Genomic DNA, 14,402 nt, shown 5'->3' with positions numbered 1-14,402 from the left:
GATAACTTTACTTGAGCTAATTATGCAAACTTCTCTATGTACACAAAGAAAAAGTTTGGAGTAGAGAAGGGATGAATTTAGTTGTTTGGTTTCAGAGGATTTAAGAGAGAGAGAGAGCCTGGAGCTACAGATTGGCAAATGTTACTAGTAAATCTGGATGCTTATTGGTAAGAAGATAAGGGAATTTCTAAGCCCAGGTGCACTGTTTAAAGAGCTAGAGATACTTTTCTGATTTGCATGTTTGTTTCCTTGTTGTTTGGGCTGAGGAGGAAAAAAGGAAGAAAGATGAAAAAGCTAAACATAAATGCTTTTTTTTTCTAAATTGCCAGAGGAGATATCCCTGGAGATATACATCAACCAGTTATTTAAACATGAAGTGTAAAAGTGCACTTATATTTTTAGAAAAATCTTTCTTAAAATTGGACTCTTTCATGTAAGTGCAGTTCTCATAATGCTAAACTGTCTTCACATGGAATACTTCAGATGAAAGACAGGCCTTCAAATCCTCCTATTTGCTAAAGAACATTCATGCGATAGCAAGGCCTGAGCAAACATTCAGCTTCTACTGGCACTTGTTCTGTTCCTAAGGAGAGAAAGAGGAGAGGAGAGGAGAAAGGAGGGGGGAGGGGGAGGGAGGGAGAGAGAGAGAGAGAGAGAGAGAGAGAGAGAGAGAGAGAGAGAGAGAGAGAGGCCTTCCAGTGTGAAGTCATCTCATTTGCATTCACATGTCTTCAGCATTATCATAGAGGTTACTCAGTAATATTGGAAACTAGATTATGATGTCAGAAAAGACCCTTTTCAGAAAGCTAGAAAGTCAGGGTCCTGCTATATATTGAGGAGAGTTTCTGCTGAAAGTAATTAACAGGGCACCTTAAAAGAGGTACCTGCTTTCTAGCTTTCTCATCATCACCTTTTAAGATTTAATTTTACTCTTTAAAGAACAAACAAAATTACTTCTGGAAGAGACTGCTGAGAAGATTCCCCCTTCTTTGGCCAGAAGAACAGAGGAGACTGTAAATCAAGGGAAAGGTGAAGTATTAAATTATGAGGACACTTTGGTATTTGAGTATATAAAGACTATTTCCTTTTCCTGTATCTATATTTTCTTGTTTTGTGGGGGAGAGAAAATTCTAAAAATATTTGAGAGATGTTTTGCCATTAACACCAAAAGAGTGAGAGGAGAAAAGAAAGGAGAGAGAGGAGGAGGTCAATTTTGTTTAATTAGTTTTAAAAAAGCAACATAAATCAAAGCAGTCTATTGATGTCAGTCTTTATAATGTCCTGAGAGTATAATGAATTTACTTGTAGCATAAGTGATTTAATATTTTCAATCTTTGTTTTAACCTTTATTGGGGGAGGGTTGACTTTCAAAAGCCTGGCTAGTTTGAAACTTGGCTAAGTACCTTTGTGTTTTTTTTTTCATTTCTTTTCTTTCTCTTTTATTGTGGAAGCAAATATTATCACTTTAATGTTAAACAACTTGCAAGTATTAAATGGCTCATTTGTGATTTACTTTTTTTTACAGATTTCCCCCTTCAGATCTAAGGATTACATTAAGGCTTCTGTGTCTTTCTGGAAAGAATTTAATATAAATCAGAAAGTGTTAGAGGTTCAAAGGTTGACATTTTTTAGTCCTGTTACTTTGTCTTTTCATGCCATGCAAACAGGTCTAACGTTTAGAAATTCTTAAACTTTCAAGGGAAATTGTGGAAATTCCCAGCGATTTTTTTTTTAAGTGGGAGGAAGCCAAGTTTTGTGTTGTGGTGTGTTTTTTTTTTTTTAAAGCATGAAGTTGAAAGTAATCAAATGAGAGAGCAGCTTCTGAGAAATTTTGCCCCCCACCCCAAACCCAAACTTAAGCAGCAAATGTTAACTGCTGGCTTGCAGTTAGGAAGGGGGGGGGGAGGGACCGAGGTGAGCGAGGGTCGGTGAGAGGGCGCTATGTCACCCACCCGTGGCACATCTGTGGAGCACCAGCCGCAAAGCCAGGCTTGACAAAGGTCAGGCTGCCTTAAGGATCTGAGATCTCTGTCACACTTGCCTTCTAGAGAGTCATGAAACCTCCCAGTAGGGTTGCCTATCTAGAAGACAAACATCTCTGGAATGGTTCCCAACCGCCCGCATTCCCTTCGGAAAGATAGAGGAACCCTTGGGAGGGCGTTCGCATCCGCGGCCATCCTTCCCGGACGGTGCTGCCCCGTCCCTCAGAGCAGTCTTGCTTCCCCACCCAATAGCTTTGGGAAGAGCCCCCCGCTTTCCTTCGCTTCTCCGAGGCAGCGCAACCTACAACGCTAGCCTCGCCGCCTCTGCGGGCTGCAGAGGCACGCATAGAGTCGCCTTAGAATAAGTAACCGGGGACCGGGGGGGATGAGGGGGGTGACAGAGTCCGTTATCCAAAACAGCGTGGCTTAGACGCCTGTGTGGTGGGCGAACGGGCTGTGCGCGCTCTCCGGGACGGCAGGCTCCCCGCCGTCATTCAGAAGGGGGTGTCCCCTGCGCGCGGGTTTTCTTGGACGCGCTCCAGGTGTCCTCAGCTGTTCGGAGGCAGCACCACACGTAATCTCGACCTGCAGTCTGAAACCGTTTTTCCTCTTCTAAGCGAAGATCTCCCCCTCCCTAGCCGACTCTTCCCACTCAACTCGTCCCAGGAAGGGCCAGCAAGGAGGGCTCCCATGTAGCGCCCCGAGCTTGCAAGGGGGGGGGGGGGCGGTTAGGGGCTCTTTCAAGCCACAGGCCCACGGCCCCGCGACCTCCCCGCGGAGGATCCCCGGCGCCCGCGCTCTCTACCCCCGGCTGCTTGGCCTCCTCCGAGGCTGTCCGCCCCCGGCAGCCGCGCGCCCAACCCGCCCCGGAGGCGGCCGCGGCGCGCCGAGGTCAGTGGCGGCCCGGGCCCGTCCGCACACCCTCGGGGACCTCGGCGGGTCGATCCACCGGGCAGTCCGGGGCCGGCGGGACGCAGAGGGGGGTGAGCGAATCCGCCCACGCGCCCGCCCGACTCCGAGACGGCGCGGCTGGGCTGGCGCTCCGGGGTGGGGCTCGGCGGAGCTCGGGGCAGCGTCGGGGGCGGCGGGCGGGCGGCTCCGTCGCTTGCAGAGCCTTCGTTCCCAGCTCGGGGCTCCCCGGCGCTCGCTCCGGCCAGCGGGGCCGCTCCGGCCGCCTGTCGCCACCCCCGCCCCCGCGCCCTCGCTCGCCCCGCGCGCGTTCCTAGGGCGCCACCTCTTTGCGACTCGCTCACTGCTCCGCAGGTTTGCCTCCGAGCGTGTGAACATTCCCCCGCTCGGCTTTCCGCTCGCCTCCAACCTGCGTCGCTCGGCCAGCGCGCGTCCCCGCCCGTAGAGCGGGCCGCCGCCGCCCCTTTGCGCCGCTGTTAGCCCGCCCTCGTTGCCACCTGGCCCTCCTTAATCGACGACACACGCACTTGAAACTTGTTCTCAGGGTGTGTGGAATCAGCTTTCCGGAAGCAACCAGCCCACCAGAGGAGGCAGACGGACAGCGATGTGTATATATGTGGGTCTCCCTGCAAGTGGCTCGGGAACCAGACGGCCTAGCTCGCGCAGAAGCTGACTTCGGAGGAGGAAACTTGCTTCTCTGGTTAGGAGGGGTTCGCCCTGCTCCACGAACCCAGGAGGAGCGCCGGCCAGATTAATTAGACATTGCTATGGGAGACGTGTAAACACGCTCGCTGCTCATCCTTGATGCATATATAAAACTATTTCATTTGGGTTATTATTTCAGAGGAAGCGCCTCTGATTTTTTTTTTCTCTCCCCTTTTTGGTCCCTTTCTGCCTGTGTGGTTTGGCAAAAGCACAGTTGGAGTAGCTGATTCCTAAATAAGTAAGTGCTGAGAAGCTTCAGAGAAAGTTTCTTTTCTTCTTTTCTTTTCTTTTTTTTTTTCTTTGCAACTTGGGAGATGCCCTTGATGTTGAAGAGGCTATTTGAGATCCGGCTCAAAGGGGGAGCGGGGTAGTTCGGGAGATGGAGATTCCGGACTGACACTTCGGGCCCCCTTTTCACTCCGTCGCAGGTCCTGCCAAGCGAGAGGAAACGATGCTGCGGAGGCTGGTACAGCAGTGGAGCGTCGTCGCGGTGTTCCTGCTGAGCTACTCGGTGCCCTCCTGCGGGCGCTCGGTGGAGGAGCTCGGCCGCCGGCTGTAAGTGCCCCGTCCTCCCCAGGGCGCCGGGAGAGGGCTGGGGGAGAGGCCGCCAGGCTGGGGCGCTGCCCCGGCTCCCGGCGGTCAGGGATGCTCCTCGCCCGCCCGAGTTAGCTAGCGAGCGGGGAGAACCGGCTACCTGCTGGGGGCTGAGCCCGGGTCCTCAACCCCAGCGGGAGACTGGGGAACCTCCAGGAAAGATAGGCAAGAGACAAATTTTTATGTGAGTTTGAGCGTTTTCTTGGATTTTTTAAAATTTTTTACAGAATCTCCTCTAAGCAAAGATTCTCTGCCTCTAGTGAAAGAAAAAAAAGTTGCTTTCAGGACGTGGGAAGGGTTAGAAACCCTGAGGCATCCAAGAGGAAGCTGAGGGATCCCGGGGAGCACAAAGGTCTATGTGCACCTCCGTACATACTGAATGTGGGTGGCAGTTGGTGTGTGAAAAGCCAAAACCTTGCATCTACTTTTATAATGAATGACATAATTTTAAGCATATAAAATGGGGCCACATTACATAAGGAAGGCATATTATATAAGAAAGCAGTAACAACTTTGCAATGGCACAATTCCAACTTTAGTATTGATACAGTTCAGCAGCGCTAGAGTGCTTGATTCCAAATGAGTGTGAGGTGTGGAGACTTTTCTTGGGGGAATGATTGCTAACAGTTCTTTCATCTGGAGCCCCAGGTCTATGGGTGTTGCACTGGAGACTGAAAACTTGTATTTTGGCATTCTCATTTGGTGATCCCTTTAAGGATAATTTTGACTTTAAAATAATCATACATCCGAGTACACCAGATAAATATCGCTATGTCTGACTGCAAAGATGGAAGTGTGGTAGAGTAATACTATCTTCGTCATCTATTGGACCTAGCTGTTCATTAATGTGTGTAACACTGTCTTTGGGTATCTTTAAACTGCAGACTCAGTGTTCAGGATGAGAAAACCATAGAGTTTGAGAACTGAGACGAGTTTGCCTCTGGAGAAGGAATTAGGGGAACTTTTACACTAACAGTAAAAATAGCAATATCTGATATTTACAATCAAGTTCCTGGTGCTTCCTTGTAAATTCCCAAAGGGGTACAAACAGGCAACAGTTTTATACAGGCCCTTGGTCTATTATCATGAGAGCAGAAAATCCTTAAATGAAATTACTGTAGACATGTCTGAACCTTGGCACCAAAATGAAAATCTATTATGAATTTCCTAAGGCAAATTGTGTAGAACATTGTACTGCAGATAAAGCTGCATTGTATTCTTCAAATCAACGTTTTGTGGATGTATTGCTGAAAATTATCTTCAGGCTTTTTGCTCATTTTGAGACTTGTATTAAATTCTGTTATTTAAAATCCATATATAAATATAGATGAAGAATGAATTTTTTTTTGAAGAGTGAATTTTTAAAAAGCACACTTAAATACTGTATTTATTTGGCCAAGAAATGCTGTCTTGGACGCCAGCCAATTTTTCTTTAAAGTTGTTTAAGAAATACCTGTTTTCTTTTTTGAGAAACAGTAAATGGACCATGATTAAATCCACAGTTATGGCATTAAAATAGTGCTAATTGTCCTAAAGGCTATTTTTAACTCTTTTTGTTGTTGCTGCACCTTGCAAAATACACATTTAAAAAACCCACTTAGCAGCCAAAGACTCTGTTATAGTTTTGTTTGTGGGTGAAATATAATATTGTAGTCAAACACTCACACTCAGCAGATGGTTATAAAACTACCACAGAACATTCTTATAATTAATGGCTAATAGATCATCACATTACAGCCATGTTTTTTCATGGAGACTGAAATCATCAGTAGATGAAGACGTTTCATCCAATTATTATAGCCAAATGGAGTTTTAAAAAACAAGTCATTATTTTGGCATCGCTGCCAAGTAACAATAAAACAAAACATTAGTCTTCTAGTATGCTAAATAAGCCTAGTTTCTGGAAAGAAATTTTAACATAGGATCAAACCATGTTACTTCCCAGGTACTTTTCACACCAAGTATTAGGGAAATTGCTGGAGATGGTTCTCTAACTGAGGGGGTTCACTTTTGAAGGAGAGGAAACTACTACTGCACCAATAGCACTGTCTGCTGAGCCATGCAAAAGAGGCAATACAGGTCTGTGAAACCTTTGGAACTGTGAATCCAAAAGACTTTCATTAGTGAAGCTAGAGCATGAGTAGATTGGAGGCTGAAAGTCAGGTCTCTGGGTGTTACTGTCCAGATGAATATGGCTTGCAGCAGGTGGCAACCTTTGTGTTTAAGTTAGAGGTGGAACCCCAACAGATTCAGAAATCCAAAACATCATTGGCTGATCTGCTGGGGAACCAGACTGGGTCTCTTCCACTTAATGAAAAGCATGACTTTGGACTGAGTCATTTGGGTTGGAAGGGACTTCTGGTGAGTCATCTTAACTCTAACACCCTAACCCTGACTCTTCCTTGTATCACAGAACTTTTCTTCTCAAACTCAGACCCCTTCTTCAGGAGCCCAGCATCGGCACACGCTGCTGCTTCCTTGGCTGGAAGGGGAATTCCCATCGCTCTCTTTACTCCCCGAGTTCCTTGATGATTCTTTAGAAATTTAATCTTCCCTGAAAACTCCCTTGAGGGTGATTTTTCTTTAAAACAACTATATTTTTAACTGAATTTAGAGTTAAGCATTCCCCCCACATTTTTACAATTGTTTTTTTACAATAAGCAAAGGAGACCAGGAACATAACATACTTGTTTTTCCATGTTGGAGCCCAGGTATGTAATAAGTTCCGTGTGAACCACTGTGCTATGTAATGTTTACAGGCATATTGAGTAGCAGACTATTATTGAGGCCATGTTTACAACTTCAGTATTTCAGAATCATCTAAATTGAAATCCTCCTTAATTTGAATGCACTACTCATTACCTATGTATATCTGGTTTGTACAGACTAGTCCTTTATCCTTATATCAGTTTCTATCTTATTTTGAAAAGAAATAGAACATTCTATGGACCTTATTTCTTATTAAGGAATAAAGATACTATTATAATCCTGATCCTCTAATGCAGTTACCTAGTTAGAAATTAATTCTTCACACGTGTTTAAATACAGAAATCTTTGAACCACTAAGTAAATTCTGTAACAGCATTTCAGATTTAACATTGAAGAAAATCTGCATTTTTCTAATGTATTAGCAATTACCCCTAACAGGCAGAAAGAAGTTTTGTACCTCACAAGAGATGTTCTGTTTTAAACGGGACAAAGTTGTGCCATATTGTAGGCTTTTTCTAAGAGAGAAGGGCAGCATGATCCCTCCTTTTCCCATGAGAACCATCCTGGGAAAGTGCAGGACTTGAATTAGGAGGGCACTGTGACTCACAGTGACAGGCTGGCCAAGATGACAGGCATATATGCCAGTCACAGGGGGCATGAGCAATGTGGCTTGATTAGATCAGGCCAACCATTAAAAGTTTTGGCTTCAGGTTAAGCTAGAATGGGTTGTATTATACATTTGGAGAGCAATACAGATGGGGTGGATATCTGCCAGGAATAGAGAAAGAAATAAAATCTCTAAATACTATAAAGGAACGTTGGTTAAGAACTTTTTAATGTGACATTTTGCTAAAAGATGCTTATTAAACTGCAATACTTATGAAATATACAATTATATCAGTCCTATTCTTTAAAAAAATGTTATTAGAGGATATGAATATATTGTACCAAAGCCTCAAATTTGTAGATTATTAAAAGTTTCCAGAATACTAACTATTGCCACAAAGTAAGTGAATTTTAATCTAGTCACATGTGGCACCTTCAATAAGGAAGAGAGACTCCTTCATGCCTCATTTAAACCGGGCTCCTGTTAAATTCCTTTCCATTAAGTCATGTCTTTTTTTGAACAAGCTTCATGGCTTAAAGTCAGTCCACACACTGAAATACTAAAAGGAAGCTGGCATTCTAGCTAGAAGGTCCAGAGAAATAATGAATGTTTTTTCATGGTTTACCCTTCTTTGATTCACAGTGTAGCTAGACAATCTCTCATTCCCTTAGTGAAAATCCCAACTCTTGGTATCCCAGTTCTTTATTTTGGTGATGAAAATTGATGTCTTGGGGGTAATAAGCTTGGTCTTCAAGGAAAGTGCTAGATTGCTGTCCACTTGCCCATTGTCATGGTTCCCACCACAGGTTTTTCACTCTCTGCCTTTTCTTTCTTGTTTCTCAACATACACTTCAGTGTCAGCAGAAGAAAGGGTTAAGGAAGGTAAAAAGCAATTTTGGTTGTGAATCTAAAGAACTCATTGGTGGGACCCTGGCTCTGCCTAGTTTCGCTGTGTGGGCAAAGGTGGGGCACTTTTATCTCTCTGAACCTCACCTTCCCTGTCTGTAAAAAGGAGGACAGTGCTATTTGTTATTGTCCTATTTCTTTGAGGAGGTAAAAAAGCTTGTACTAGTGAAAGCAATAAGGGACCCAGATGCCACTGTGTCAGGGGAGTAAGGGTACACGGGATGTAGCCCTGTGAAATACCCTCAGAAACCTTTGAAAATGAACCACTTTGGCCGGAGGTTTATTTCAGTGGCAGAAATAGGAAGAGTTGAAGCTGGCGTAATAATATGTTTAATACCATATACACAGACTAAGAGGAGAATTCATGGGTGGACGGTTAAGCAAGAGCCAGGGTGTCATGTAAAAGGATCGATGATAGCAAATTAGTTTATTCTTTTTCACTATATTTTTATGAGGTTGTTGTTTAAATAGAGAAAAATCACATCATATATGTTTGAGGAGGTAGTTTTAAGAGAAAGAACAAGTAGAAAAAGTGAATTTCTTAACTAAGTACTAAGGATAACACCCTCTGAAATCCCTAATTAAAAAAAAAAAAGATGCACAGAAGAAATAAAATGATCTCACTTAATTTAAACACACAAAGAAATCCATTTTAAAGAGACCACCCAGTACTTTCCAGAAAATTATGCGTGCTTTCTCTGACAGTTGGCCTTCACATATAGGCTCTTGGTAGCCTGTAGTCTAATATGTTAAAGTTCAGTCTGTTAGGCAGTTTCCTAGACAGGCTTCACTGCTCACTTTATCCTTCAGTCTTTGTTTGCTTTTGCTCTTACAGCTCGCTGTTCTTTGAGATTCAGTATGATTATTTTCTTAATGGGGGAGCAGTGTGTGTGTGTGTGTGTGTGTGTGTGTGTGTGTGCTCATGTGCATGTGTGTGGGTACACACACACACCTGGGGCAAGGACTCAGGTAAAATGAGCCTCATTTTTTTATTTCCCAGGCTAGGACTTCTGGATTTATTTCCCCACCACGACTGAAAAATGTAAAAAAGCAGTTCAGTGGTTTCTGTCCATTTCTGAGAATAACTGAATCATATTTAAATAGAGCAGGTAGCACAGAAATCACTGAATCTGACCCCTTCCTTTTAAATAGAGGGGACCAGGAGGCCCAAGAATGTTCGCTCTCTCACCAAGGTCACAGACCTGGTAAGCGGCAGAGCTGGTACTCTGAGCCACAGCTGCTACCTGCCCTTCCACTCTGGCCCCTTCCCTGCTGCAGAGCGTGCTCCTCTTGCAGCCTGTGTCTTGTGTGGGAGCAACTGAAAAACTAGAGGTCATTCCTCCTGCCTGTGTGGTTTCTACCAACAACTAACATTTCATTGCTTCCTTTCTCTCCTGCTATTTTTTTCCTTAAAGCAAAAGAGCCGTGTCTGAACATCAGCTCCTCCATGACAAGGGGAAGTCCATCCAAGACTTACGGCGACGATTCTTCCTTCACAACCTGATCGCAGAAATCCACACAGCTGAAATCAGAACTACCTCGGAGGTTTCCCCCAACTCCAAGCCTGCCCCCAACACAAAGAACCACCCCGTCCGATTTGGGTCTGACGATGAGGGCAGATACCTGACTCAGGAAACCAACAAGGTGGAGACGTACAAAGAGCAGCCACTGAAGACACCCGGCAAGAAAAAGAAAGGCAAGCCTGGAAAACGCAAGGAGCAGGAAAAGAAGAAGCGGCGGACTCGATCGGCCTGGCTAAATGCTGGCGTGGCTGGCAGTGGGCTAGAAGGGGACCACCTGTCTGACATCTCCGGGACATCGCTGGAGCTCACTTTCCGGTAACTGGCTTCCTGGCCCAGAGCCTCTCCTCTGTGCTCTCAGCAGGGGGGTGTAGCTTCCCTCTGCCTTGGCCTGGACAAACCTTTCTGCCCTCCTCCAACCCCCCACCCCCACCAATCACTCCACAATTTAAACCTTGCAAAACCAAGATGACAGAATATTGTCTGTCTTCAAGCAATGTCCTCCTGCCCCCATAACATGGGGCTTTCGTAACCCATTTCATCTCACTCTCCAACACCAATATTTTAGTACTCCACTAAATAACTTCATTTCTTACTCACGCTTCCGAAGCTAAGGCTCATCTTCATTATTTGCTAGAGAAGTGTATTTTCCCCCCTCACACCTTAACAAACTTTCTTGATCATTTTTCATTTCTTACTTTTTTTTTTCACTTCAGGGAAGGACATAGAAGGCTTTGATATGCTCCCAAAACTATAGAACAATGTCTTACCATAAATAATTCTGAGACATTCACATTTATTTAAGTTATGTAATTAAATTTTATATTTATTTAAATAAAAATTTAAACATACACTTTAAATTTATTTAATTAAATTTAACTCTGGTTTCTACCAGTTTATAAGAAAAAAAAATCATAATTTCTGAAAATTTTTTTAAGTATTGGCTTGGGAAGGATATGTTTTTCTCATGTATCTATTTGTCCACTGGCAAATTGAGAAAGTTTTCTAGGATATTGCAATAAGAATAATAAAACGTCACGTCTATGTGGCTGGTTTACCCTTAGCTCATAGTTGCAGGTAGTAATGACATTCACAGACTTTGGAGCCAAATACCTTAGCTTTAAATTTGGGGTCTAAACGTTAAAGTTCACAACCTTGGACAAGTTAGTTAGTCTTTCTAAGACTCACTCTCCTCTTCTCTGAAATGAAGATAGTAATTGTACCAACCTCTTTGGGTTGGATAAAGATTAAATGAGATTACCTGGGTTAAATGCCTGTCATAGAGTAAACAATAAATTGCAACTTGTTGTTTTGGCACTTTTAGTCATGGTTCTGATTGCTCACTCAATCTATCTGTTATTAGTGTGCGTGTTTCTGTGAGGCAAAAAAGGGCAAGTATTAATTGCATTTTATAACGTAGCAAACCAAGGCACTCCCCGGTGAAGGACCTGCACAGTCCTGGGAACTGGGATAGGTAGTCCTCAGCACTGGATTTATTTCCCCATTTCCTGGCACTTGGGCCAGTGCTGTTAGTGCTGCCCCTTGACCTATGCATTTCCACTGATAGGAGCTGTTTTGTTTTTTTACTTTTCAATACAGCACTTCTATGGGGTTTGAAAGGAAGAGGAAAACAACACACAAATGCATCCTATGCAGCTAATGATATCATTATTTAAGGGGTCCTTCCTTCTCCAGTTCTTTCCTCTGACTAGAGATAGGACCACAGAGTGATGTTTCAAAGGGGCGTGTGAACCTATTTACCATCACGTCTCTCTTTGAGTTAAGTGGAGAAAACCCAGAATTAAATAGCGTATAAAATGATAACTATATTGGATTAGTAGTACAGCTTCAGTAATCAATGGGCAGTGGCACTAGTGAAATCTTTAGCACTGTGAAAGACGTATGCTGCCAGTGTCTAATGGATCTGTAAGGGGTAACAGGCCTTACACATGTTACACATGTTGGTTCAATGCAGATACTCAGTGTACTTTAAGATATGATCCTAACTGTACTTATTTATAACTAATGGAAGGCCTCTATTGCCAGAACCTATTTTTATCCATTATCTTACTCTGTGTGTGTGTGTGTGCGTGTGTGTGTATTTTAAAAACAGAAGTATACATACTTTTTATGGATTTTATACGTTTACAATTTGCAATGCTCTTAAGTATCCAGAGAATTAATGAAAATCAGCACTCTTCAATTCTTATTCCAAAGTTATCCTTATGTTAAAGTAGAGCTAGTAAAAATTAGGCAGTGGCCTAATTAAATCCAGACTTAGGACTGAAAGAAATAGAATGTTTCTGCTTCTCCTTTCGACTCCCTGGTTGTGAGGAACGTTCATGGAAAGCACTGTTTGTTTGGCAGCCAGATGTTGGCACTCTCCCAATACAACCCAACAGAGGTGCAGGGAAGAGTGGGGAGATTTAGCAGTGTATTGATGAGAACATCTGGGGCCATGTAAATTTTGTAGTACAAATAGAATCTTTTCAGAATAACTATTTTTTTAAGTTTTATAAGCAACTAAATGTTTATTATTATCCTCTCTTTAGTCTCTGCGTTATTATATGATTATCTGAGGAGGTCTGAAATGGCAAGCGAAGAACTTTATTATAATACCTATCTTAGTTCTTAATAGAAATTGCTGAGCTAAAACTGTCTGGCTTCTCTTCATGGACCACTCCGTGGGAAATATATAGCTTTAAACTTAAGAAATTTTGATATTGCAAATAAGATGTCCAGATTCAGTAGGACTCATTTCATTGAGAACATATATTTTGCCTTGATATATATATAGAAATAATATAAAAGCTTTCAGTATTCAAAAGAGCTAGGACTCTAAAGCATCACACATATATAATAAACATACACATATATTTCTAGGTCATGTTATATGTTTTTCTTGGCTATTCTAATACATGTCTTTATTAAAGGGAAATCAAAAGGAAGGATAACAAGCAAACGGGGCAGGGTAAAATATATTAAATGATCTTTCCTTTGGCCCTTAAATTTGCTCCTTTTTTCTTTATTTCTAAGAAAATAATTGTTCAAAATGCTATTCGTTCCATCCTTGCTTGTGCTATTTTATACTTTTAAATCAATTGATTCTTATTAGCTAATTTAAAATAGGCTTTCCAAATTTTCAATGCGAGATCCATTCAAAAAACCAGCAAAATAATAAACAAATCTATTTTAATTTGGCTTCAAAAATTAAAACCCAATGACAGTTTCATTCATTAGTGTTTAAGGACAGTTAAGAAAATGATAGATGTCATCAAATCGTTAACCAAACATACTCTGTTTAATTATGCATCCCTCCAACATATACCCCAGTCATGCACTTTTGATTACCCTCACAACAGCCCATTATCTTAGCAAGAGATTGGCCAAGTGAGAACCTGGAAAAATAAGACACCAGTGGATCACCTACATCAGGTATCACTGCGGAATAAACTTCTAAGCATGATGGATTGCACAACCTAGGCTTATTTCCAGATTCCCAAGTGTGTGCCTTCCCTTCCCAAACTTGCCGGTTGTTAGCCTTGGAAAATCTCACAGGGCCTCCTTTTTCTGACAGAGTATACTTAGAAATGCAAGCCTTTCTCTTCTGCATTGCATTGACCATTTGGGTGGATTAGTGACTGTGGCAGAGGTTTTAGAGAGTCAGATGGATCCCCAGTCACCTCTTGTAAGAGATATTTACAAAGAATCCCTAGATCTATTTCTATGTGATTCTATGTTCCTTAATTTATACCATTTATTTTGTCTCTTCATTTGTAAGGATAATTAACTTATTTTCCCTTTTTCTTTCCCTTCCTTCTCTTTTCAGGAGGCATTGAAACTTTTGCAAAGACCTTCAGAAGACGTATTGCAGCATTCTGTAATAGTGAACATATGGAAAGTATTAGAAATATTTATTGTCTGTAAATACTGTAAATGCATTGGAATAAAACTGTCTCCCTCATTGCTCTATGAAACTGCACATTGGTCATTGTGAATATTTTTTCCAAGGCTAATCCAATTATTATTATCACATTTACCATAATTTATTTTGTCAACTGATGTATTTATTTTGTAAATGTATCTTGGTGCTGCTGAATTTCTATATTTTTTGTAACATAATGCACTTTAGATATACATATCAAGTATGTTGATAAATGACACAATAAAGTGTCTCTATTTTGTGGTTGATTCTCATGAATTCCTAAATATAATTATCCAAACTGATTTTCCTCTGTGCATGTAAAAATAGCAGTATTTTAAATTTGTAAAGAATGTCTAATAAAATATAATCTAAATTACATCACGACTCAGAAGGTGAATTATGTCCTGCAAGATTTCTAATAGAAGGAACACAATGTGATTTTTACACTATGTTTGATATGGCCTTAAGTTTAATATATTTATATTGGTACATAGTCCAACATTTTCACATTAGCTTTAAGTTTAAAATCACTTAAAATGTAGTTC

At 42.0% G+C, this 14,402-nt stretch overlaps 1 protein-coding gene across 3 annotated transcripts; it reads left to right on the top strand.

The window, feature by feature from the left end:
* The first annotated feature begins 955 nt into the window (after positions 1-955).
* Positions 956-14,022, top strand: PTHLH (parathyroid hormone like hormone). 3 transcript variants are annotated; one of them, XM_079775823.1, is made up of 5 exons: positions 956-1,029; positions 3,436-3,591; positions 4,025-4,151; positions 9,828-10,250; positions 13,762-14,022. In XM_079775823.1, exons 3-5 carry the CDS (start codon positions 4,048-4,050, stop codon positions 13,769-13,771), a joined length of 537 nt encoding a protein of 178 aa, XP_079631949.1. In that variant the 5' UTR covers positions 956-1,029; positions 3,436-3,591; positions 4,025-4,047; the 3' UTR covers positions 13,772-14,022. The 3 variants fall into 3 exon arrangements, with proteins under 3 accessions (XP_079631949.1, XP_079631947.1, XP_079631948.1); XM_079775821.1 differs by having other exon boundaries at positions 3,436-3,834; XM_079775822.1 differs by lacking the exon at positions 956-1,029 and adding an exon at positions 2,798-2,873 and having other exon boundaries at positions 3,436-3,834.
* The last annotated feature ends 380 nt before the right edge of the window (positions 14,023-14,402 follow it).

The sequence above is a fragment of the Cnephaeus nilssonii genome (assembly GCF_951640355.1).
Source record: "Cnephaeus nilssonii genome assembly, chromosome: 6".
Taxonomy (NCBI): Eukaryota; Metazoa; Chordata; class Mammalia; order Chiroptera; family Vespertilionidae; genus Cnephaeus; species Cnephaeus nilssonii.
Note: the sequence above shows the minus strand (reverse complement) of the source record. Positions and strands in the feature narration are given on the sequence as shown.